We start from the raw sequence: 23359 nt of genomic DNA, 5'->3' as shown, positions 1-23359 counted from the left end.
CTCAGCCCCTCAGCAAGACCAGCAGCATCCACCCTCCCCTCTCGGGGATGTCCACCTCGCCCCAGCCAGCAACCAACCCAAGAAATAAACACAACAGCTGCTCAATAGAATGGTTTGGGTTGAAGGGACCTTAAAGCTCCTCCAGCTCCAACCCCTGCCACGGGCAGGACCCCTTCCACTGGAGCAGCTTGCTCCAAGCCCCTGTGTCCAACCTGGCCTTGAACACTGCCAGGGATGGGGCAGCCACAGCTTCTCTGGGCACCCTGGGCCAGCGCCTCAGCACCCTCACAGGGAAGAGCTCCTGCCTTATATCTAACCTGAACTTCCCCTGTTTCACTTTGAACCCATCACCCCTGGTCCTATCACTCCAGTCCCTTATGCAGAGCCCCTCTCCAGCATCCTTGTAGCCCCCTTCAGACACTGGCAGCTGCTCTGAGGTCCCCATGCAGCTGAACAGTCCCAATGTCCTCAGCCTGGCTTCAAATCTCTGTGGCTGCCACAGAAAGCAGCCCCTGGGCCGTGTTTGGAGGCAGCAGTGCAGGCTCACAGCTCAGGCCATGTCCTGACCCCATGGCGGCTTGAGCAACACCAAAGCCTTGTCCCTGCTCAGCGCTGACCAGATTGAGGGTGAAATCCTCCATGGGGGCACACGCACCCACAGCCACACCACCATGAAGGGTGGGTTTGGGGGTGTTTTCCATCCCATCCCATCCCCTGCATACCGATGTCTCACAGGGCAGCTCGATCCTACCACCAAACAGGACAGTGTTGGCCAATGGGGACAAGGAGCAGGAGGAGCAGAGGAAGACCCGGGGGAAGTGAGCAGTTCCTCGGGGATGATTTTTCTCACTGCTCCAAGCTGCGGTGTTGGAGGTGTCGCTGGCAGGGAGGTGAGCGGCCGTGGCTCATCCCGCAGCCTCCTCCTCTTCAGAGCACCAGTGTGAGCTCCTGTACCAGCTCACATCAGAGGCTGCCCTGGAGCAGGACCAAGGGTCCCTGTGGAAAACTCTCTCTTCCAGGGTGAGGGTTGAACAGCTCCGAGTGCAGAAGAAATCACAGCATCATCTACTGGAAAAAGAGAGGGATTCACCCCCCCTGCACTGCCCCACAGCTTCCTCCTCACGAGATCCAGCTCCGGGGAGAGCCGGAATGATCTGTTTCCAGCATCTTCAGCAGAGCGTGAGGACGCAGCAGTGTGGGATTCGGTGATTCATCAGTGACCTTTGGGCACATGGATGTCCTCTTAAGGGGGACTAGGATAGTCTGCGGAGGATGGAAAGTCTGCTGTGACTTCTTGATTCTACATTACCTTGCCTTTAATATGCTTTAAAAGTGGGAGATGACGTTATAATATAAGCGATACGATACCTATCCCTTCTTCACAGGGGAATAATGGAGAATAACAAAATAAAAAGCAGCAATAGCAAAGCAAATTGTAGTATTCTGCACTATTTTTGGTCCAGGTTATTTTCTAAAGACACAAATCATCCTTCTGAGCTGATCTTCCCAACCGCGCTGGGATGCAGCACTGCTGGGATCACACTTGGTCCTCCAGAGCCCAGCATCTCCTCAGCTGTGAAACCCCAGGCTGAGACAAGTGTCTTGGCTGTGGAAGGAGTTTGGAGTGGCTCCTGTTCTGACAGCTAAAGACAAAACACAGCTCAAGAAACATGTTCGCACATAAAACATCCTTTGGCTGCAAGGCCCTGCTGTGGCTACACTGAGAATGGCTTTTATTTGAACCATCTTTATTGACATTTGCATCCCCTCCCAGGGGACACCATGCAGACAACTGTGTCCTCCTCTCTGCTAGCACAAAGTGGTGAGCTGGGGGGTATCCTCTGCTGACAAGAGCCCAAAACTGCCCCAGGGACCCCACTCCTCTTGGTACCCTCAACACAAGAGGGCAGCTACCCCCGATGATCATAGAATCATAGAATAGTCAGGGTTGGAAAGGACCTTGAGATCATCCAGTTCCAACCCCCCTGCCATGGGCAGGGACACCTCACACTAAACCAGGTCACCCAAGGCCTCATCCAACCTGGCCTTGAACACCGCCAAGGATGGAGCATTCACAGCCTCCCTGGGCAACCCATTCCAGTGCCTCAGCACCCTCACAGTAAAGAATTTCTTCCTTATATCCAATCTAAACTTCCCCTGTTTCAGTTTGAACCCGTTACCCCTTGTCCTGTCACTGCAGTCCCTGATGAAGAGTCCATCCCCAGCATCCTTGTAGGCCCCTTCAGACACTGGAAGCTGCTCTGAGGTCTCCACGCAGCTTCTCTTCTCCAGGCTGAACAGCCCCAACTTTCTCAGCCTGGCTCCATACAGGAGGTGCTCCAGCCCCTGATCATCCTCGTGGCCTCCTCTGGACTTGTTCCAACAGTTCCATGTCCTTTTTATGTTGAGGACACCAGAACTGCACACAATGCTCCAAGTGAGGTCTCACAAGAGCAGAGTAGAGGGGCAGGATCACCTCCTTCGACCTGCTGGTCACGCTCCTCTTGATGCAGCCCAGGATACGGTTGCTTTCTGGGCTGCGAGCGCACACTGCAGCCGGCTCATGTTCATTTTCTCATCGACCAACACCCCCAAGTCCTTCTCTGCAGGGCTGCTCTGAATCTCTTCTCTGCCCAACCTGTAGCTGCGCCTGGGATTGCTCCGACCCATGATCAGCAAGAGCCTCCCAGTTTGCCCTCTCAAGACCTCCAGCAGTGCCTGGAGTGAAGGTTTTAATGTCTTCATCTTGCCGGTGTGTCCCCATCGATGACGCTGTGTGAGACCCATCACCCTCGCAAGCCGCTCTGCTGCCGTGTATCTGAACGGTGCCTCATCCCTGCCGGTCCTCACAAAACATCGTCCGGTTTTCAACACAGGTGGCAAGAGTTCAACCAAACCCTGACCCTGCCTTAAGATTTCTCCTCCTGAGCCTTGGAATTTCACCAGCAGAGGGCAGGCCGGGATTGCACCACGAGTGGAAGAACGCAGGCAGGAGGGAGCAGGCACCCGGGGCAGGCAGGAGCACCAGGTAAGCACCATTTGCCATGCAGGGGAATTTGGGAGAGCCCAACCCGCTGTGCACAGCAGGACTCCTGCAGCCTGGAAGTGGCCTGGTGCCCTCCGAGCAGCAGGCAAAGGCTGGCTCGTTTCATGCCAGCCTCGCCACTGTGGGAGCTGGAGCCGTGTTCCACACCGCTGGATGCCACGGAGCCAGCCCACACATTCCCATAGGCCTCTTCATTATGTTTTTCTTTGCCTGAAGAACAAGGATGAAGAGAGTGCACGGAGAGTTTGGGGATTTCCCCTACAGGGTAGATCAAAAGTTGCCAGGATGTGTTAGAGGAGACGTTTAGGCTAAAGAAGACCCTGGGAAAAAAAACTAAGCTCCAGTCCCGGGCTACTGCTCTAATCACCATGGTGCTGTGGGGAGAAAACCCCACGGGCCTGAACCGGTGCCCTCCCACCCGCTCCGGCTCCTGTTTGATCAGCAGAGATCAGGAAGTGTTTTTGTTCCAGTGCCTCTGTTTTGGTTTAGCAGCGCAGCCCGCGGGGCTGGTCTGTGCCTGCCTCCCACAGCGAGGGCAATTCCACTCCTCTCCGCAGCCGAGGCCACACCAGAGCACTGAGCTCCCACCGCCGCCTCCAGCCGGGTCAGGGCAGCCCAGGCACCAGCGGGACAACCCAGCATCAATGGCCCTATTATTGCTCTTGAAGTTTCTCTCCCCTTCCAGACGGATGCTACATTACTCCATCACAGCTGCAGTTGCTCCCTTCCAGCAATTCCCAACACAGCACTTAAGGCAGGGATTTATGAGCGGTTTTGAAAGGCATTTTGGAGTGAGAAGGAGTTATGGGAAAGGAAGTCGAATTCCCACCATTCCCCACAAAATTCTCCCAGCATCTTTCACGAGAAGGATCATTTGCTGGTCTTTTCCTCAAGACAGAGACCAGCTCTCAGCTGTGGCTCTTTGTTTAGCCCAAAGCATTTCCCAACAGCAAGATGCAGCCGGGGTTATTCTACTCTTGCTTGCAAAGGCTCAGGAGGCTGAGGCGCCGGGCTGCCGGGCTCCACCAGACCCCGTTTGGCCACTGATATTTCTGTAGATGCTGCTAAATTAAATCATTCCTTCTCAACCCACAGATGATTGCCAGTCTGAGTGCAAGTGCTGCTGCCTGTCCGGCTGAGTCTGACTCACAGAATGGTTTGCAAAGTCAAAAGTCAGGGGACCAGAGAGCAGCCTCTGTAAAATGACCAGCAAGGACAAGCCCCAGCTCACCTTCTCCAAAGCTTTTCAGGAACACACTGGCTGCAGAAGGAGCAGGCTGGATGAGCAGAACAGAGTCACATCAACACTACGTTCACAACCAGGACAGGGGTTTGAAAGACTTTATTTGACACCTTTGCTGGATGTCACAGCTCGTGAATCTAACAGCTCTCCACAGTGTAAAGTGGGGCTGGGCTACTTGCTGTGAGCTCGAGCGTGCCAACCAGCTGCAGGAACAACTGGGGTCCATGAGGACCTCCTCTGGCTTTATTAACAGGGAATATACTGTTCCTGGCTGATCCTGGCTCTTCAGGACAAGGGTGGGGAGAAGCAGTGGAGGCATTTCTGTGTGTTAAGTGCAATGACTTCCATCAAAACAACTGGGAGGCACTCACTTTCCAAACAATAGCAGATAGCACATTGCCATGCACATGGCAGATGCAATCTGCAGGAAGGCAAACACCAGCTCATCCACACAGCCTAACCGGCTGCTGTGTGTTTGACCTGAGGCGTGGGGAGAGCCGCTCCCATTCAGGAGGGAGCTTCTCCCTCTTTATTTTCTTTCCACTGACCTTTCCACACTTTTCTCTCTTTTCGTGTCACAGTGCTGTAGAGGGGGGTGAGACTCCTTGGGGTGGGCATGCAACTGTGTCTAGGCTATTCTCCTTGTGTATCCCAGGCAAGTCAAGGCACAGATGCAGGAGCAGGGGCTGCTCAGACAAATAGGAGCACTGAGACTCCCTGTCCTGGACGCTACGGGACTTTGGGATGTGGCATAGGAGCAGGGTGGCTCCTGTTCCTTTCAGCTCAAAGGAGAGGAGGGGAGGACCGCTGGAGGAGCAGCATCTGCTGTGTCAGTTACCTTAGGGCACGCAGGCCAGGCAGAAAAAGCTCTTGGGACTCGGGACAAGTGCAGCCCTGGGGCTTGCCAAGGTTTGCAGTGAAACCTCAGTGGGCTTTGGTCCTGGCCCAGGGAGAGGGATGAGCAATGTGAGACCAAAACACGGTGCTGAAGAAAGAAAACAGGACAGGAGGAGAGGCTGAGGGGTGCAGGGCTAAGAGAGAACAAGGGAGTCACTTCAAATGCAGGCTGTTCTGACCCATTCTCCCCCTTTGCAGTCACGGCTGTTCAGCAGGGGATGGAGGAGAGACTGGCAAAGGCAAAGGCCTTTTCTTCTCACTTTGGCCATCAGAGCCTTCCCCTCGTGACTGACATCCCTTTGAAATCCTCCGGCTGGTCTCTTCACACCTCGGTGCGGAGCGGGGGCTGTGCAGGCCTGGCCGGCTGCTCCTGCATGGTTTGTGCAGGGATCCAGTGGAATTCCAGCCCGGCTGTGGGAACAAGCTCTGTTAAGCTATTGCCTCACTCCACCTTAAGGGCACATAAGTGGGGAAAGCTGGTAATGCAGTGAGGAAAGCATGGGGATTAACAGGCAGGCAGTTCACTAAGGGAGCTGGGGGGGCTGTAGCTGGGGTGCCAGCAGTGCTGGGGATAAGGGGAGCACAACATTAGGTGCTGCAGCTGGGGGACACATCGCAGGGCATCGGCATAAGCAAGTCTCTGTCTGGCAGCTCAGGGCCCCCCAGGGAAATAAAACAGTATTTTAAGGCTGGCTCTTTTCCAAAGGGCTCCGCAGAGTGGTTTGCTGGAGGTGGAACAGGGCTGGGATCTGCGTGTGCCCCTTCTGCTGTAGCTGGAAGGATCTGGGGGTAGCTGCATGCAGACAAGTGCATCAAATTGTATGTGATTCCTGTTTGCGGGCATCATGAGGGAGAGAACGTGACGGTGAGGCAAGAAAGGTGGTGTGAGGAGAGAGGGAAGAGTAAAGAGGATTTTCTTTATGGATCCTTGGTTTTTGCAAAGCAGGAAAGATGCCTTTTCAGCTGAGTTTGTTCTTAGGCCTGTAGGCAATGAGTGCTGAAGAATTCCTGTCTCCGAATGGGAGGGTCAGAAAGCCCCAATTTCAGTAGCCCAGGAGCGGCAGATCCTCGATGTCCCAACCCTGATCCCAGGTCCCTGCGTGGCAGCGCCCAAGGCAGGAGGTGCTGTGTAAGCCGGTGGCATGGGGATGCCGGCGGAGGCTGGTGAGAAGAGGAACGTGGCGATTTGGCTGCTCTTGGATGAGCCCTCTCTCAATGCACCCGCTGGTGCCGGCATCCTGGGCACGGCTGCTACGGCCGTGGATGAGCCTGCACCCCGGGCCCTGCGGCTGGAAGAGCCCATCTTGCTGGCCGGGAAGCCTCGGCGGGATGGCAGCATGTCGCCGGGGACACGGCGAAGCGGGGCTGGCCTCACAGCGGGGCTGGGGTAAGCCAGGGAAGATGCAGTCAAAACAACCGGAGCGGGAGCAGCCTCCCTCCTGGGGATCTGCACGGGGCCAGCGGCGCTGTGGAGGAAGGACCACGGCCACGTCTGGATGGGCAGGAGCGAAGTGGCCACAGGCGAAGGCTCCATTTCTGCCACATAATTATTCAGATGGGAGAGGAGGCGCAGCCGGATGGGGTCAGTGGCATTTTGACCCTCAAGGATGCCCAGGTACCTGACAACTTCAGTGAGGCATTCACGGAAGCCGATGCTCCTGTAATCCACAGCCAGAGCTCGAGCATCTAAGAAGCCTGTAGGGAGAGAACACAGTGAGAATAAGTCCATGCAGAGCTCAGGAATGTGCTTGGATTTCACTACCCTCTCTAACACACTGTGTATTTCACTTGAGGCACTTTGCTGCCGAGCGATATTCCTGATGCAGCCAGCCAAGTGGGTGTCCAGGACTGGACGTTTGCATGCGTGAGAATAGCATCTGTGGTTATCTCATTGGGACAGAACTGCCAAGGTCATGAAGCCTCTTACTCCAGCATGTGAGACAAGTAAGAGGTTTCATTAACTGTGCTCAGGAAGGAATTTTTCCTATTGGACTCTATCAGTTATTGCTGCTGGAGACAGGTCTGTGGGCCAGATGGGCATCTGGGTCCCTCTTTGCAAACAGACTATCTCTGGTCCTGTAGGCTGGTGGGACGCTGGGTCTCCCCATGCTCAGCTCAGCACCATTTTCCTCTGCCTGGGTCCCAATTTTTACCCTTCATTTAAGCACATATCCGGCTGAAGGACACGGGACAGTGGCAGACCAAAACCACTGGGCCAAGAAAGCTCAAAGCCACAGAAATCAACAGGATAAAATGCAACCCACGGCTGGTTTTTAGGCTTCTCCTCCCTACTTGCAGCTCCGTAAGACGGTCAGTAATAAAGCAGAGAATGTCACAGCACAGTGAAGCGCTTGGACCACTTTGCTTGACGGGGTCTCTCGTGACAATACAGCCCTTTGTTGCAGTGCAGTCAAACTGAATATCTAAACAAATGTTCCAGACCAAGTTACAGCTCTGAACCAGAGCCTGGATGCCAGCAATGTCCCCAGCAAGCCAAAACCGGGTGGTAAGCAAGCCAGAGGCTTCTTTACTGGAGCTGTGATCTCCATCCTGTTAACTGGAACAGGACAGAGGGTCTGTACCGAGGTCTCAGTACAAATAAGACCTTTGTTGAATTTTGCACAGGGCTCCCTCTCTCTTCTTATAACAACCAAGAGACACACAAAAAAAGAACAGAGAGGGAAAAAAGCCTTGTTTATTTGCAGAGTCCTCATGCAGAATCCAGCCTCTGCAGGAAATGTATCCCAGGAGGAGGTACAGAGCTCAATACCGCCTTTCTGCGAGCAGAGCAGGACCAGGCACGTCCCTGGCTGCACAGCTTTTAGCAGAGTGTGTGACAGTGACAGTGGTACTATCCCCATGGGTCTGTGGGATTTGCCATCCCATATACCACTGTCTGCCAAATGGATGCATGGAAACATCCCTCAAAGGGCCTTTCCCTTGGGAAACAGACAGGGCAGCAGTCAGTTTGGTGCTGGCTGGTGTCACCTGAGCATGCCAGCATCAAGATACTGCTTGGTGCCCAGGCTGAGGGGGAATTTCCCTTCCCGTTTTCACCTTCACCTCACATATGTGCAGTTCTTACCAGCTCCTCCAGTGGCGTGAAGCATTTTTAAGTGATCTACTGTCATTTGTAGGATTTCTGCCTTCTCCAGCTTGGAAGAGCCCTGTGTGTTGGGAGCAGGAAAAAGAGCAATTCATCATTTTATGGTCTGGAGGTCTGTGCCTCTCAGGAGCTGCCGAGTGACCACCCCCCTCCAAAACCTTCCTGAAGTCCAGAAGCACTCAGATGGAGCAAAGCATCCATCCAGGACGCTGGCTCTGGTTTTTACATCCCTCCTAAGGTGCCCAGATGCAAATTGAAAAAGCCCATTTCTCTGCATCTTCATATCTGGTTTACCCAAAACACATCCTGGATTGACTTTGTCCTCCCCAGGGCTCCTGAATATTTGTGAATATTGTTTTACCACCCAGTTTCACCACCTCCTTAGTCCTTGCAGTGATGATGATAAGACAGATAGCCCAGATTGGAAGAAAGGTGGGAATCAGGGACACACTCACCTGCTTCTCGAAGGCAGTGGGCACCAGGCGCCGCAGCTCCGAGAGGCTGCTGTTGATCCGGTCCCGGCGCCGCTTCTCAATGATCTGCAGAAGATTCCCAAGGGGAGAGAAGAAACCAGGGTCATTTATGGCCACAGCTTCACAGCTTGTTAACAGCTAAGGCAGGTTGAGAGAGGTGCTTAGAACAGGGCCATATAAGTAAATGGGTTTGGTGCAAAAACTGAGCACAGAAACCTTGACTGCTGTGATAACCACAGTGAAACCACACTCCCCCATCCCATCCCCACCCTTTCCTGCCAAATTTGAGGCCAAGCCTCTGCAAAATAAGTCTCCAGTTGGCTGTGAGTTCCACGGGAGACAGAGCAGGGGACACTGTGAAGTTCATTTTCCACTGTGTTCCCACGCTAAGGACATGCCCGCTGCATGCAGAGGATGTCACAGGGAGCCCTTGCAAACAACCTAGCCCCGCTGGGAGACATAGCACAGCCACCCTGGGCAATGTAAATGAGACTCACCCCTCTCCTCTTCTTCCTGGCTTGTATCTGAGATGTCGTAGTGGGAGACACAGACCTGGAAACATGGCTGGAAGGGAAGAAGAGGGATTCATTTCTCATGCTAGCTGGAGAGGAACCTCTGTCGCGCATGTGCTTTACACACGTTTGCCATCTGCAGTTTCCCCCCTCCCTGAATAATGTCTTCTGTGGTTCCCATCTCATTTTTACCCACAACACAGAGCTCAGGAATTGGGGATGGGGAGCCAAGCAGAGACTCAAATCCCACTCCGAGTCTCCCACCAGCCTGGGACAGATTTCTGCACCAAATTGTCCATCTGCTACCAGGCACTCATCTCCTTCAATCTCAACCAGTGCTGGCATCTCCATGGGGCTGGAAAAGTAGCAATCCAAGCTCTGGAGTCGTGGCCTTTTCCTTCTCCATGTGCGAACCTCCTGGCTCTCGTGTCTGAGCCTGCCCTGTCTGCAGGGCTTTGCCTCTCCGAGCTGCGATAGCACCAGCACATCCCCGAGCTCCCACCCAGGAGCAGCGAAGGGCTGGCTGCTCCTCAGGGTGAGGCTAACGGCAGCATTGATGTGGTTTCTGAGGGCTTCCTGGAGAGTCACTTCACAAACCACAGGGTTTGGAGTAGGCTGTGATGTTCTGAATGTACCAGGGATATTCTGGATAACCCCAAATCAGGCAGAGAGGAGCCAGCAGCCGGGCAGGGGAGCACCCGGCAGGAGGTCATGGAGCAGGGACTCTGCCTGCTGGCTGACAACTCTGCTCGAGGGACATGGGAGAAACAGGCTAAGAAGGGCCCCCACAAACTGTCTTGTGCCTGATGGGCACGGGTGAGGTTAGACACCAAAGGTCAGCACTAAACAGGCACAGGGAGACAAAGTTCAATCGCTGAGTCCCTGCAGAGGTGAAGAGTCCACAATGATGGATAACCCAGCATGGGAAACTCCTTGGAGCAAAGCCCCTCTGCTGCAGGGAGGCTGCCCAGGGCCACTTTCCATCTCTACAGGCAGTTTTTTTCCCTCTGGAAAGCTGGACTGGCTTAGCACTGTTCCTGTGCCTTATGGAACCTGGTGCAGGATGTTAACAGCAACCATAGCCAGCCCAGCACTGTGGAGGAACCATGCGAGACACAGATCTGGGAAGGGGCATTTTAACAGGAGCCTATTAAAGATGTTTCTGCATGGACAGAGCTGTCTGCACAGCAAGCCAAAGACCAGACCCAGCTCAGCCCATTAGAAATAGGTTCTGTTGGCCCCAAGCGAGGTGCTTTCAGAGCCGATTTTACACACTCAGATGAAGCAACACGCTCTTTGCTCCCCTCCACGGGCACCTACCTGAATGGCTGCTGGGTGGGCTTTCCCTGGGCATAGGTGCTGGCTGGCTCCAACAAGCACCAACACATGTTGCCAACATACATAAACACACATAGGATGAGCATGTGTGATGTGAAAGCGGGCTCTGGGGTCAGGTGTTGTGCCAGGAGTCGGTATCAAAGCCGCCTGGGACACAGGAATGTGGAACACTCACTCAAGGAGCTGTAACAGGGAGTTCTGAAACTCTCCTTGCAAAGCTGTTGAATGTGCCGCTCTCTTTGAGCTGCGGCTCCAGATGTGGATATAAAAACCGAGCTCACTGCAAAATATGCTTTCAAAATATGCTTGACAGATTTGAACCACATAAAAGACACCCTCACGATGTTCTCTGATGATTAGAATTGCTGTGTTGCTCTCTGCTCAATTTTATAACTTACAGCACAACTTTGGCTGTTGGTTCAGAGCAAGAAGCAAAACCCCAAAGAACCCAGCCCTATCAGGGCAGGAACAGCTCTTCTGGCTGTGTGTTGGTGTGACACAAGCAATGATACACACATACACAAACACCAGCTCACAGCGCTGCCTGGTTCCATGACTTGAGAAGGTAAACGTCTTAGCAGCACCAGAGAGATCAACAATTCATCGTTACCATTCACTGAAACATGACAATTCCTCCGTTCCATCCATCGGGATACTGCAGACTCAGTGCTGCACTGAGTATTTCACATGCAGCAGGGAGGTAGCTTAAACATTGATGTGCTTAGAAACTCCCTAAGGGGTCAGTGAATTGGTGCAGGACGTTACTTCTCAGACTCTGCCACGACTGCATCAGAGAGAAGCAGACTCCTGAATGTAGTCCCATGAGAACGGTAACTTGGCACAGGGCAGGGCAACTTCTCTGCTTGGGATACCAAGCAGCAAAAGGAAATGAATTAACCTGGGGACTCACTGGACACGAAGGGAGGGAGGGGGACACTTGGCTACTGAAACAAGAGTTCAAAAGCAGCTGGGTTTTGGAGCAGAACAAGTCGCAGAGCCCTTCTTTCATCGCCAGCACCGTCTGTGTTCTCAGAGCCCAGGCACGGCTGGCACAGCGTGGGAAGCCGAGCTGCTAGGGATGCCCTTTGCCAGGGGAGCTGGCAAAGCAGGAGGACGTGGCCTGGGAACCATGCAGGGGTCCTGTGCTTGCTATTTCCTCACTATCTGCCCAAGCAGCAAAGCCCCAGCGCCGAAACCGCGCCTCAGCAGCGATGGGACGGAGGCTGCGGTACTGGAACCGCAGCTCAAAGCCGGGCAGCTCTCCCCGGCCGGGCTCCCTCTTAATTAAGATCAAAGCCCCAGCTGGTGCATTACAAATGAATCCCCAGAGCTGAAGCGTTTCTCATGCAAAACCTCCCGGATTCTTCCCCCTTCCCTTCGAGCCCGTGGATCGCTGGGGCTGCACCAGCACCCGGTGGGCGCCTCTGCTCGGGGTGCTGCTGCCAAGTGAGCTCAGAGCTGCCCTTCTCCCCCCCTGCACGGGAAAGCTTTTGCTCTGGCTCTAGCGAGGCGTCTCCTTGAGCTCGATCATCTCGTAACAGCTTCGATACCGGCGTCGCGACGGGGCTGTCCCCACCCGGCCTCCCCACACACGCAGGTCGAGGTGACCTGGTCCCCCCACCCCTTCCTGCCCACGGCAGCACCGGCCCGGCCCGGCGAGGTTAACCGAGGTGAACGGAGCCGCGCTTCAGCCCCGGGGAGCCGCTGCAAGCGCCGTGCCCGGTGCCGGGACGCACCCCCCAAGCTCCACCGCCGGCCCCGCGCCCTCACCGGTACTCCTCCTCCCGGCCCACGTCGATAGTGCCGTCCGACTCCGTGTCGGAGGAGCTCTCCTCGCACAACCGCTTCATGCTGCCGGCGGCACCGGACGGGCTGGGCTCGGCTCGGTGCGGCTGCTCCCAACCGCCGCCGCCGCCGTCGGTCCTCACTCCTTCTTTCTCCCGCCGTCCTCGGGGCAGCGAGTGCGGCCGCAGCCCGGTCTAACGCGGAGGAGCTGCCCGGGACCAGCCCCTCCCCTGCCCGCCCTCCGCCTTCCACACCCGGCCGCGCCCCGGCCCCCCGGTGAACGGGTTAATGAGGCACCATCCCCCGGGAGTGACGGATTGCACGGCCTAGGTTCCCAGGCCCCCCCGCCTGCTCCCTGCTCGCTGGTCGAAATCCCAAATCTTCCTGTAAAAGGAACAGTCTGTGTGAACCGTCTCATGTCCCCGCCACCCCCCTTCCACCCGCCGCACGTTGGCCTCAGCCCCAGTTTAAAGGGACCAGTGACCTCACTGGCAACAGAAAACCGTGGGAAAGAGATGGGACTGATAAAGCCTTGAGTTGTTTCAGGGAAAAATCAACATCCAGCCCCACACGCACACACATGTCTGCCCCGCGCTGGGCGCAGGCACTCTCCGAGGCTCATGATTCAGATGGAAACCAGCTCACTGGAAGCACGGGGATGTTTGAGGACGTTGTGCAAAGAGCCCTCCACTGCCATTAATCCCTGAGGGCCAGGACAGCAGTGTTGGCATCAGGGCTGGAAGCATCAGGATGGGTCCAGCACGATGCTGGACCGTTACGATGGGTCCTGGTCCCACTAGGAGCTCAGCTCCCAGCCCTGAAGCATCTTCGAGTGCCAGCTCATGGCACTGCCGGGGCATTCACCACCTACCCTGTAAACCAAACCAACCAAACATGACTTTGGGTTTTATGACACCAGGATGAATTGCTGTTTTCTTGTCTCATCCCATAAGGCCGGAAACTCAGACCCACAGCCCGGCATCTAGAGAGCATCTCGCCTTCCCTGAGCTCGCAGGAGCAGGCTGTTTGAGGCTGGTTTTCAGAGTCCTGCGCTGCTAAAATCCCCCAAGGCAGCAAAAACCGGGGGGGGGGAAGGCAGAGGGGAGAAGGGAGAGCTCTGAAGTGGAAGTTCGCAGTACAAAAATGATGCCGTTTAGTCGGAAAAAAAAACCCCATAAAATAATCAGCGCTGGGATCTGGCACCACGTGGGTTTCCCAAAGCCTTTTGCAGAGACCGTGGCGGCGATAACAGCCCATCAGCGCTGGGGCCGGGTGCTCCTGCTCCTCCCTCCCCAAGGGAAGGAACAGAGCCCTGGTCCAGCCACCCCGCGCTGGAGTGGAAATCTGAGGTCTGGGAAGTGTTTGTACCTCCCCGAATGAGAATAGGACATTTGCTTTAGGTTATGGCACTTTGTTTCTGTAATGTTGGATGTTTTGATTTCCCTGTAAGTGGTCAAGAAACCGAGCTGTTACTAGCTTACATTTCAAAGTGAAGTTACTTTGAAGCAGAGTTAGTGTTATTTTAGCGAGTTTGAGACCCACTTCTCCTTTCCAAAGTGATTTCACTTCAAAATACATATATCTCCAAACTACAATTCCCATAAACATGTTTTTGAGAGATTAATACCCTTTCCACTGATAAAACCATTTAAATGGGATCCAGAGATTGGTTATTTCAAGCTCTTGCACATACCACAAAGAGCCTGAACCAAGCGGAGCCCAGATTGCCACAGAGGAACACTTTTCTTCTCCATTAGAAAGGAATTCACTGTCCAGGCTCCGTCGTTCCTGGACTAAGCCTTCTTGTTCAAGTGTCATTATCTGGGTTCAATTGAAGTGTAATTGGCAACATGTTTTTCTAGGATTACACTTCATTATGAACAGAGCGGGGCCAAAACCCACTTCTCCTGTAATCAGATCCATTTTCCAGCCTGTGCTTCTAGAGAGTCATTTATGATGGCCCCCAGTGAGCCCTGGGAGATCTCAAGCTCCATCTGAACCACCCAGGATACATGCAGGGATGGTGCTGAGACCCCTTGAGATTGTTTGAATGGAGGTGACAGGGAAGGATTAAGCTGCGTGCAAGGGAAGCAGGGTTTTCGTAGGCATCACCCATATCTTGCAGCAGAGAGTGGGCCAAGGGATGATGCTGGGGAAGGGGAGATGGGGTCTAAGAGCAGAAATGGGTTTCTGCCACCTCCTTGCCTCTCACTGAGCAGCCATGCAAGCTATTCCCATGGTACACTTACTTGTGGTGGCAAAGCCTGACCCCAAGCACAGAGCCACAAACTGGGTGACCAACCTCCTCCCCAAGCCGCTCTGCTCTTCCCAGAGAGCTACAAGCTTTGCCACAGCCAAGCCAAGGGAATTATTAGAGGAAATCTCTCCCCAAGCCCTGAACGATGAACCCTGGCCCAGTGTCGAGGGCTGTTTTCCCTCCTGCACAGTCTCTGGTTGCTCAGCGAGCATTGCTGCAGTGCTTGTCCCCAGGCCCAGGACCCCGTGAGACCCTCAGGGGCTGGAGGCGGGTGAGAGCTGTCCCTGCTCCTGCTGGCTGTGCCTCTCACGGTGGGAACTGTTTCCAGAGGATGGGTGTCACGAGGACGGGGCTAAGCCATCCATCACACCCAGCACTAATTGGCTACCCTGCTTCAGAGGCCAAGGAGTAAGTGAGCTGCAAAGATTGATGTCTCTGCAGCAGGAAAATCTCTCCTGGCCAGGGCTGAGGGTGGATCCCTGCCAGGGACCTGGGATTGCCCAGGTTTGGCGGTGCCAAGCCCGCTCCTGGGGGTGAAGGGCTCCAGCCCAAGGTTCCCTGGAGGGGGGGCACAGTCAGACCAGACACCAACACCCCCCCCGCCATGTCCTGCTCCTTCCCCTCCCTCCTGCTCAGCTCTGGGAAATGTCCCCAGAGAGCAGCCAGCTGTGAAAAGCTGCAGCAGCTGGAATGTGGGAGGGAGAGCAAGGCTTCTGCAGAGCCAGAGGCAGCAGGAGCAGGACTTATCTGTTACCTCCCCATGAACTGACACCTCTGGTTTAACCCCGTGCATGCCTGGAATGCCCTGTCCGCACATCTTCAGTCAACATCACCTCCCTAACCTCGGGTCCCACCACTGGCTGCCAGACCCACAGCTGTAATTGCAAAAGCAGAGGCCTCGCAGGGATGCTGGCCGGGATTCCTGGCTGCAGCGCTGTGGACAGGCTGTCTTGTTCCGCGGCTGAGCAGAGGGATTCATCACAGGCAGGAGAGCCAGGCAGGGCGTTCGGGAGGTGATGGGGGATGAAAGCGTGTAGGTAGGAATACGCTATCACCTCCGTGTGTTGTCAGATCTGGAGGGCAGCCAGGAGAGGATTGTTTGCCTTGGCTGCGCTCCAAGGCAGAGGCACCACAATTGTTGACTCCTCCCCTGCTTCCCCGGCCCCCGCAGTTCAGAGCCAGCCCAGCGACGGCTTGGGGCAGGCCAGGGGAGGGAAAAACAACATTTTCCCACAAACCCGTGGCCTCACCCTTCCCCGGGCAGGGACGGGGCAGATCCTGCACCTCGGTGCTGCACTCGCCACCCCGCCAGCGCTGTCTGTGTCCTCACACCTCTTGCCCTGCAGCAGGTCTACTCCAGCAGCCAGGAACGCGGCTCCGCTTGGGCAGCTGTGGAAACACCGTGGGATGGGGCTTGGGACACCTCGGAGGTGCTGCTGCCCCAGCAAGAGCTCCTGCCCCATAAGATGGTGTTTGTCCCCCTGAGCCTGTGCCCAGGGAAAGGCTGGGACACGCAGCTGTGAATACCAGGCATAATAAGGTGGCTCTGGTGAGTGGGGCTGGGTGATGGCCAGGGACAGGATCACCCTCTGCTCCAGAACCAGCAGTGCATCCCGATGGACTGTGTCAGACAATGCCACACTTTAGTCCTGGCTGCCCTTGATGTGACTCAGTTTCCCCACCCATCCTGATGCCAGCGCACTGGGCACTCACTGGGCAGGGGAGCAGCAATGAGCGATGATGTGTTGATGGACAAAGGTTTGCTCCTCTCTGGTGTTTCAGATCTGGAGAGGGCAATCAAGGTGAGGTGTCTGTGTGTGTCAGGCTGGTCTGTGTGAACACTGCCGGGGGCTCCTGGGCTCTCGACTTCCAGCCCCGCTCCAGTCTCTGGGCACCGGAAGGACGCAGATGCCCTTGAGGCTACACCCGAGCTACAGCAGCAAGAACCTGGATGGGAAAACCCAGGCTGGTGAAGCAGGGAGGCCCTGTCCTTCCCCTGGGGCCAGGCCCTAGGGCTCGGGGAACACAACGCCTTTGTTTGCTCCTTGGCCTGCACAAGGAGCCCTTCCCTCAGCCCCACAACACCAGCCCTTCAAAAGGGCTGTGCCCCCCTCCCGTTCCCCCAGCGATGCTAATGTGCCAGGGCTCTTCCCAGGAAGCCTGGGAGAGATCAGCCTGGTTAGACAGTTTCACCACTTGTTCGATGTGTGCTTAGCGATCTTGTGAGTAGACAAGAACAAATACAAACAAGCCGGGCTGGAGAGCCCCTGCCCCTCCGCCCTGCCTGGAGCGCACCAGCCCCAAAGCCTTTCTTCTCTAACCACTTCAAACTTTCATTTCTTCTGAAGCCACAACAAGGCACACTTTGTAAAGCAAATGAGTAAACAGCAACTTTCAGCTTAAAAGGAAAACAAGGGGGAGGGACTGTTTTTAATTACTGGATTTTATAAAGGGCTTTATTCGGTTAATTGCTTTCTGTTGTAAAATGTTCTTCTGCGCACAGCCCTGGTTCGAGCTGCGTTGCTGCTGGCCAGATGGCATTGCAGAGGTAATGACAGCATGTGCGTTCACTGCTCGGGTACACAAGTGCCTTTAACATTCACAGACATCCCCCCGAGCCCTCCCAGCCTCATGGAAATGACACGAGGCACCCAGTTCTGCTCAGACATGACCAGTGGTTTGGCATGTCCAACTCGCACCGCTTCCAAAGGACCGGGGGATGAGCAGTCGGCACGCACAGAAAAGCCTCTGCAGCGTTACAAGCTGAGTTCCCAAAAGGGCTAATTGCTGATGATTGCCATGGCTGCAGCGCGTTACCTTCCTCGTCTGGGGTAACAACCCATGTTCGTGTGAGAGGTGCTGTGCTTGGCTCAGTCCTACCCTTCTGGAGCAGGGAGTGACAGCGCTGCAAGGGCTGGCGTGGCAGCGGCGTGCGTGGAGGCATCTGAGCACATACATGTGCATGTGGCTTGGTGCAGCAGAACAGATTCCGCCTGTATCCTTGACGATCGCAACCAGCTTGGAAGAGACCCCAAGAGCCTGCGGAGACAGGGGGATTAGAATGAAGAGAGCCAGCTAAGAGGTGCACAAAGGGATCATCAGCAGAAATGCCACCGGCGCAGAGCTGTGAAGCTGGGGACAGATGGCACGGGGAAGGGACAGGGAGAGGAGGCAGCGGGAGACTCTTCTCCAGTTGGATCAGCCTTGGAGGGGAAGAGCGAGGAAAGGAAATGGAGCAGGAATGGCCTTGGGCTCCTGGCAAGTGGAACGCCAGGGAAAGCCCTGTGGCTCCTCACTGCAGGCTGGGCACTGCCGGGGTGTCCATGGTGAGCGGGAGCCTCGTGGGTGGCAGGAGTGCACGCTCTTTCCTCCCTTGTCAGCTTAGAAAATATCAGGAGAGAGCACACACATGTGGGGAATAGGGGCAAGGAGGCTCCTGGTCCTCATTCAGTAGGAACAGGGATCACCTCCTGCCCCTCCTCACACTGGCCAGCATCTGCTGCCTCAGTCAAGACAAGCTCCTAGCACAGAGGAGGGCAAATGCACGTCCAAGGGGCTTCCAAAGCCACCAGCCCTCAGCCACAGAGGCCCTCAGGGTCAGGGAATGGGCAGAGTTCAGGGCAGAGGCTGAACCTGAAGCAATGGGGCCACCGTGCTGCTGTTCCCTCATGGCAAGCCCATGGTTCCTTGTGTGGCTGCTCCCTGCTTCACATCCCCCCCAACCCATGCTCATGCTTTCCAAGGAGAGAACACTGACAGCAGCACCAGGCAGGAGGGAAGCATCCAGGCTTACCTCGAGGCTCTGTGGAGCAGCGCTGTGCCTGTGGCAGCAGCAGCAGCATTCCTGCAAGGCAACCGCTCCCTGCACCCACCCCGGCGGGTGGCTCTGCTCCTGCCAGCAGTGATGAATGCTCACTTTCTCCACTTCAAATAGCAGGAAGCTGAATCTTGTTCCTTTGCCTTTGAGGCTGTCAGCTGGAACAATTGCCCACCTGTAGCACCACCGCAGGGCAGGGGTAAGGAACAGAACACAATGCTGCTGGAGGAACCCACCGTGCTCCCAGAAGATCACCCAGTACTGCATTGCCACATTGTGTGCCCACATAAGAGACCGGTATCAGTGCTGTGGTGGGCAGTGCTGCTGCTTCCAGGCAGGATGGGGTAGGAATGAACAAGCAGGGCACATGCACGGGGCGCAGCCATGGTGCACAAGAAGGGGGGGTGTGTGTGAGCACGTGTGCATGGGCTCGTGCGAGCATGTACAGCTATGCGAGTCCTCTTGGGAGACACATACCACTGCGAGACGAAGTGCCAGGCGCTCTGCAGCAGCTGGGGTGAGCGGTGTTCCCATCCCAGGGCTTCCAAGCCGGTTGGGTTTGTCCCACGGCCGCCTTTGCCTCCCCAGCACCCAGCCCAGGCTGCGCTCCTGCTTGCTTCCCCTTGCTCCGAGTGCTCTGCTGCTCCCTCTTGCACCCAACGTGCTTCCCTGCCACCTCCGGCACTCCATCATCGGTTCACAGCCAGGCCCAGCGCTCCCACTGGGATGCTCCCAAAGCAGCAGCCGTCACGGCTGGGCTGAACCTGACAATTACACACAGCTGGAGGAAGCGCAGATGAGGATAAGGCTGCAGGCAGCGCGGACCCTCCGTGCAGGACAGGAGGGCAGTGGGAGGCACCGACACGCACATGCTCAGGCCAGCGCTGTTGCTGCGGGAGGAAATCATTAATTTGCTGGGAATAAAGTCGGCAGCGAGTCAAAGCCCATCCTCCCAAAGGGAAAAGCCTCCCCATTCCCTGCCCGCCAGCAGCCCTGTCGCCTTTGTGCTGGGAGACTGGTGCAACACAAGGGCGTCTGTCTGGGCACCACGTCCCCGCGGCAGGATGAAGCGCATCCATCGCTCCCCCCGCGGGACTCGGGGCGCCCTGCTCCCACCTCCCAATGCCACGGTGGGAGGATTGCAGCCACAGGCGCGCCCCCCCTCCCAGACAGCCCTTTGTCAGTCACTGTGGCAACAGCCCTGGCCCAAATGCCGCTTCCCGGTTTGTTTTCCCTGTCTCCATCGCGGTGGCAGCCGCAGCCTCCCTCCCTCCGGCTCTGCGAGCGGGAGCCGGGGTATTCAGGGCTCGGCAGCCTGAATGAAGCCAGATCCCTGGACACATTCCTGTGGTTGGGGTTTTTTTTCTCCCTTCCCTTTTTATTCCCCCCCCCCCCTTCTCCCTCGCTTGGCAAAAGCTAAAGGATTCAAAAGGAAGCCAGGCTTGGCAGACACGGGGGGAGGAGGGAGTGGGGAGATGAAAGAAGGCCTCTCTCCAGCTTTCCCTTCCAGTTCCCACACTCAGCTCCTAATGATTCCCAGCCGCACCTGGAGGAGGCCGCCGAGGAAGTGGGGGCTTGTTTATACAGCCATAGGAAAGGTCCCCATGGCCCGGCCGTGCTGTGTGGGATGGCCCCACAGCCCCATCACCCCAGGGGACAAGGTGCTTGAGGATGCCACCCGAGATGGTGGCTCTACCTCAGTGCCACACTGGTGCCCCATGCCAGAGCTGGTGATGAGGAAAACTTCCCCATTCCCAGCTTGGGGGGCTTCAAGCATTGCCTTTCCTCCTGGAGGACGTACCCACGTGGTGGTGGTATGGGCTCCATACCGTCTGGGGGCTCAGATGGTAACAGGGGTGTGCTGAGGCAGCGATGCTGTTCACACCCTCTCCAAACACAGGCTGAAAGGGGAAGGAGCAACAGGTCACACCATGGAGGGTGGTGATGCCACTTAGAGCACATTGGCTCATAAAGGATGCCTGCAGCGGGGACTCCTGCCACCTTGGCACCCTCCTGCCGCCACACAGCCCTTGTTGCCCTCTTGTGGCACCCGCTCAGCACCGCAACCATCCCTATCCCTGTTCTCGTCCCTGTGCCCGTGGCTGTGGCAGCAGAAACAGGCCCACCGTTCCCCAGAGGAATCATATCCCCACCAGGATGGGTACAAATTTCCATCCTGCTTCCACCCATTCACAGATTCCCAACAGATGCAGCCCTAACGCAAGCACCGCACAGGGCCAGCAGAGCCAGGCTCCCCTCGCAGGGCAATTGGAGCAAGCTTTCCCTCATTCATCCTCCCTCTCACAGGATGAAGACTCCTCTGGTCCTCGCTCAAGGCTTGGCAGCATTTTGTGAAGCATTGGTCTGGCTGTGATTGGAAAAGGTCAGCAGGGACGGCATCAGCTCCACTGCCTGCAGATGATAACTTGCATGGCCCTGAATGGGTTTGCTTGACCTTGAGGGGGAAACCACTGCTTACTGCTGATGGCCACAGTGATGAGGACAGTGACAGGCGTGGACCAGATCCAGCTGCAGGCTGCTTGCATGTACGCAGAGCCGGTCCTGGGCTCTGCATCCTCTCTTTGCCACATGGAGAAGGGATCACCATGCCATGGGCCCTAAGTGAGAGCAAGCAAAAGTCCATCCCTGCGCCCAGGCCTGCTGCAGTTCTCCAACACACCAATGCCCATCTCCTCCCGAGTCATTCAGCCAGAAAGCTTGGTGCAGCACGGGGCTGCCATGGCTCCAGTGCAGCCCCAGCAGACCTCCTCCTCCTCGGTGGGATTATGTGCACAGTCCTGTCCGGCACAGCACTGCCAGCACAGCTTTGAAGTGCAGCCCTGGTAACAAAGCTTCTGCTGCAGGAATGGGAAAACACTGGAACAGAGGCATCTCCCCCTCCATCACCCCCTGGCCGGGGCAGAACTGGAGAAATGAAGCAGCTCTGTAAGAGGCAAATCTCCAGGCAGAGACCAGGGAATATTTGCTCTGCACACACAACATCTTTGCCCTCTTGCATTTTGCTCTAGCCCTGTAACCGAAGGGTTCTTTCCACCAGCGTGGGTGACACACAGAGCAGCCTAAGGACCCTCATCAAGCTGTGGAACCCTCTGGCTCCCAGACAGAGCTGGACAAGCCCCAGATGTGGGGCTAAGGAAGAAGTGGGGTGGAAGTTGGGTCTATTTACCCCACAAACTGCTGGCCAAAGGCCAGGCCTTAGACAGAAACCGCCTGGTGCCTCTTCCAAGGAGAAGAGAGAGCTGCCTCTCTCCCCATCAGCGGGTGACAAGCAGCTCTGCACACACTGCATTGAGTCAGTGCTTCGCTGGTGGCCTCCCCAGCACCACATGGCCAAGCCCCGGGTGCACCAGGGGACCCGTTTTAGGCTCCGGTGACAGAGGCATCAGCAAGCGCTGCTATAAATAGTGGTGTCGAAGGAACGAGGTGCTCGGGCTGTTCAAACCCTGGCACGGCCCCGCTAGCGCCGATAGCGAGTGCCCTTTGCTTGTTCTCCTGCCGCCGGGTCCTCTTATCTGCTCCTCCAAGTCCGGGTGTTTCTGTCACCCCGTCACCAGGTCCCCTGCTCTGACATTTCAGCCTCCTGCAGTGGCTGCAGGTCCCTGCTCGCATTTGTTGGCCCTTCCTCTGTGCTTCAGAAAGGATGTAAACCTGAATGTGCTGCGGGGACAAGGTGAAGCCCCCTCATGGGACCCCTCATGGCCAACACCACAGGGGTGTAAGGACAGCCCTGTACTTGCATGGTCCCTGCACACCAGGACGTGCTGCTGGCCATGCAGGCATCGTTGCAAATGTGGGGTTTCACTGCACTTCAGAGCACCCCTGGATTGCTGCTTTTCTTCTGCAAGGAGCTGGAGTCATCCTCCAGACCTGACGTTACCTCTGGACCGTTCTGATCTCTTATGGTGATGGGGAAACCGAGGCAGCGAGGTGTCACGACTTACCCTGTATGTAGGTGAGGACCAGGAGAGCAGAGCCCACGCTGCCTGACCTCTTGCCACACAGCTGCTCACCAGAGCTGCCACCTCCTCACCAAGAACCCCATGAGCTCTTGGGGTTAAACCCTGGATTTGTGATGAAAAGCAGCTCTGGCTGCTCAAAGACCGTGATTACCTCGTGAACATCTGCGCTGACAATAGCTGAGTGGCAGCATCATTCTGCTCCAGCTCTGCCTTCGCTCCCTCCTCCTCCGTGCTCTTCGTTTGAAAGCACACTCATCACAAAGCCCAATGAGAACCCCAGAAAACAGGCTACAGAAACGAAACCCTCAGGCTTGCAGCAAACCAACCACGAGACATCACAGACCCAACGCTGGGAGCTGGGAGCAAGTCAAGGGCTCGGGGCGGTCTTTGCATGAGCATCAGAGGCAGCTCTTGGCTTTGGCATGGACATCCCGACCCCTCAGGGCAGTGTGGGCCCACCTGGACTTGCACTGGTGCAACGTGGGCCTTATCAGTGCTGGAATCTATCCTTCCTCCAGGCATCTGGTGGAAGAACATGCAGGGCAAGCATTCCAGCAAGCAGGAACACTCTGCTGAGGGTCATCCATCCATCCCTCCAACGAACACCCATAGCAGGGATGCTGCCCAGGGGCCTATGGACGTTCCTTGGCTTTATTTGGTGACAGATGGAGAATTTGTTGCTTCCCCTTAATCCATCTGTTCCCATTGGCAGGGAGGAGCCACCAGCAGAACTGCAGTGTCGCTGTTCGGATAAAGCCGCTACTTCAGCAGCAATAAATCTCCTCTAAAAGGCTTTTGCTGCCTCCCACCTGTTGGCTGGGAGATCGAGTTGACAAAAGGCTTCTGCCAAGCTGTATTTTTACCCAGGCCCTCATCACGAGCCCAGGTTACAATAAAAGCCTGTT

General features: G+C 56.0%; 1 protein-coding gene across 1 annotated transcript; it reads right to left on the bottom strand.

Annotated features, from left to right (window-relative positions):
* Window positions 1-6213: 6213 nt before the first annotated feature.
* HEYL (hes related family bHLH transcription factor with YRPW motif like) lies at window positions 6214-12465 on the bottom strand (the record flags this gene model as incomplete). Its single annotated transcript, XM_080632509.1, has 5 exons — window positions 6214-6881; window positions 8272-8353; window positions 8748-8831; window positions 9263-9329; window positions 12386-12465. The coding sequence occupies 5 exons, from the start codon at window positions 12463-12465 to the stop codon at window positions 6214-6216; spliced, it is 981 nt and encodes a 326-aa protein (XP_080488635.1).
* Between the last annotated feature and the right edge of the window lie 10894 nt (window positions 12466-23359).

Source organism: Psittacula echo (genome assembly GCF_963264785.1).
Source record: "Psittacula echo genome assembly, chromosome: 21".
NCBI lineage: Eukaryota > Metazoa > Chordata > Aves > Psittaciformes > Psittacidae > Psittacula > Psittacula echo.
This window is presented reverse-complemented; position numbering and strand designations above follow the sequence as displayed.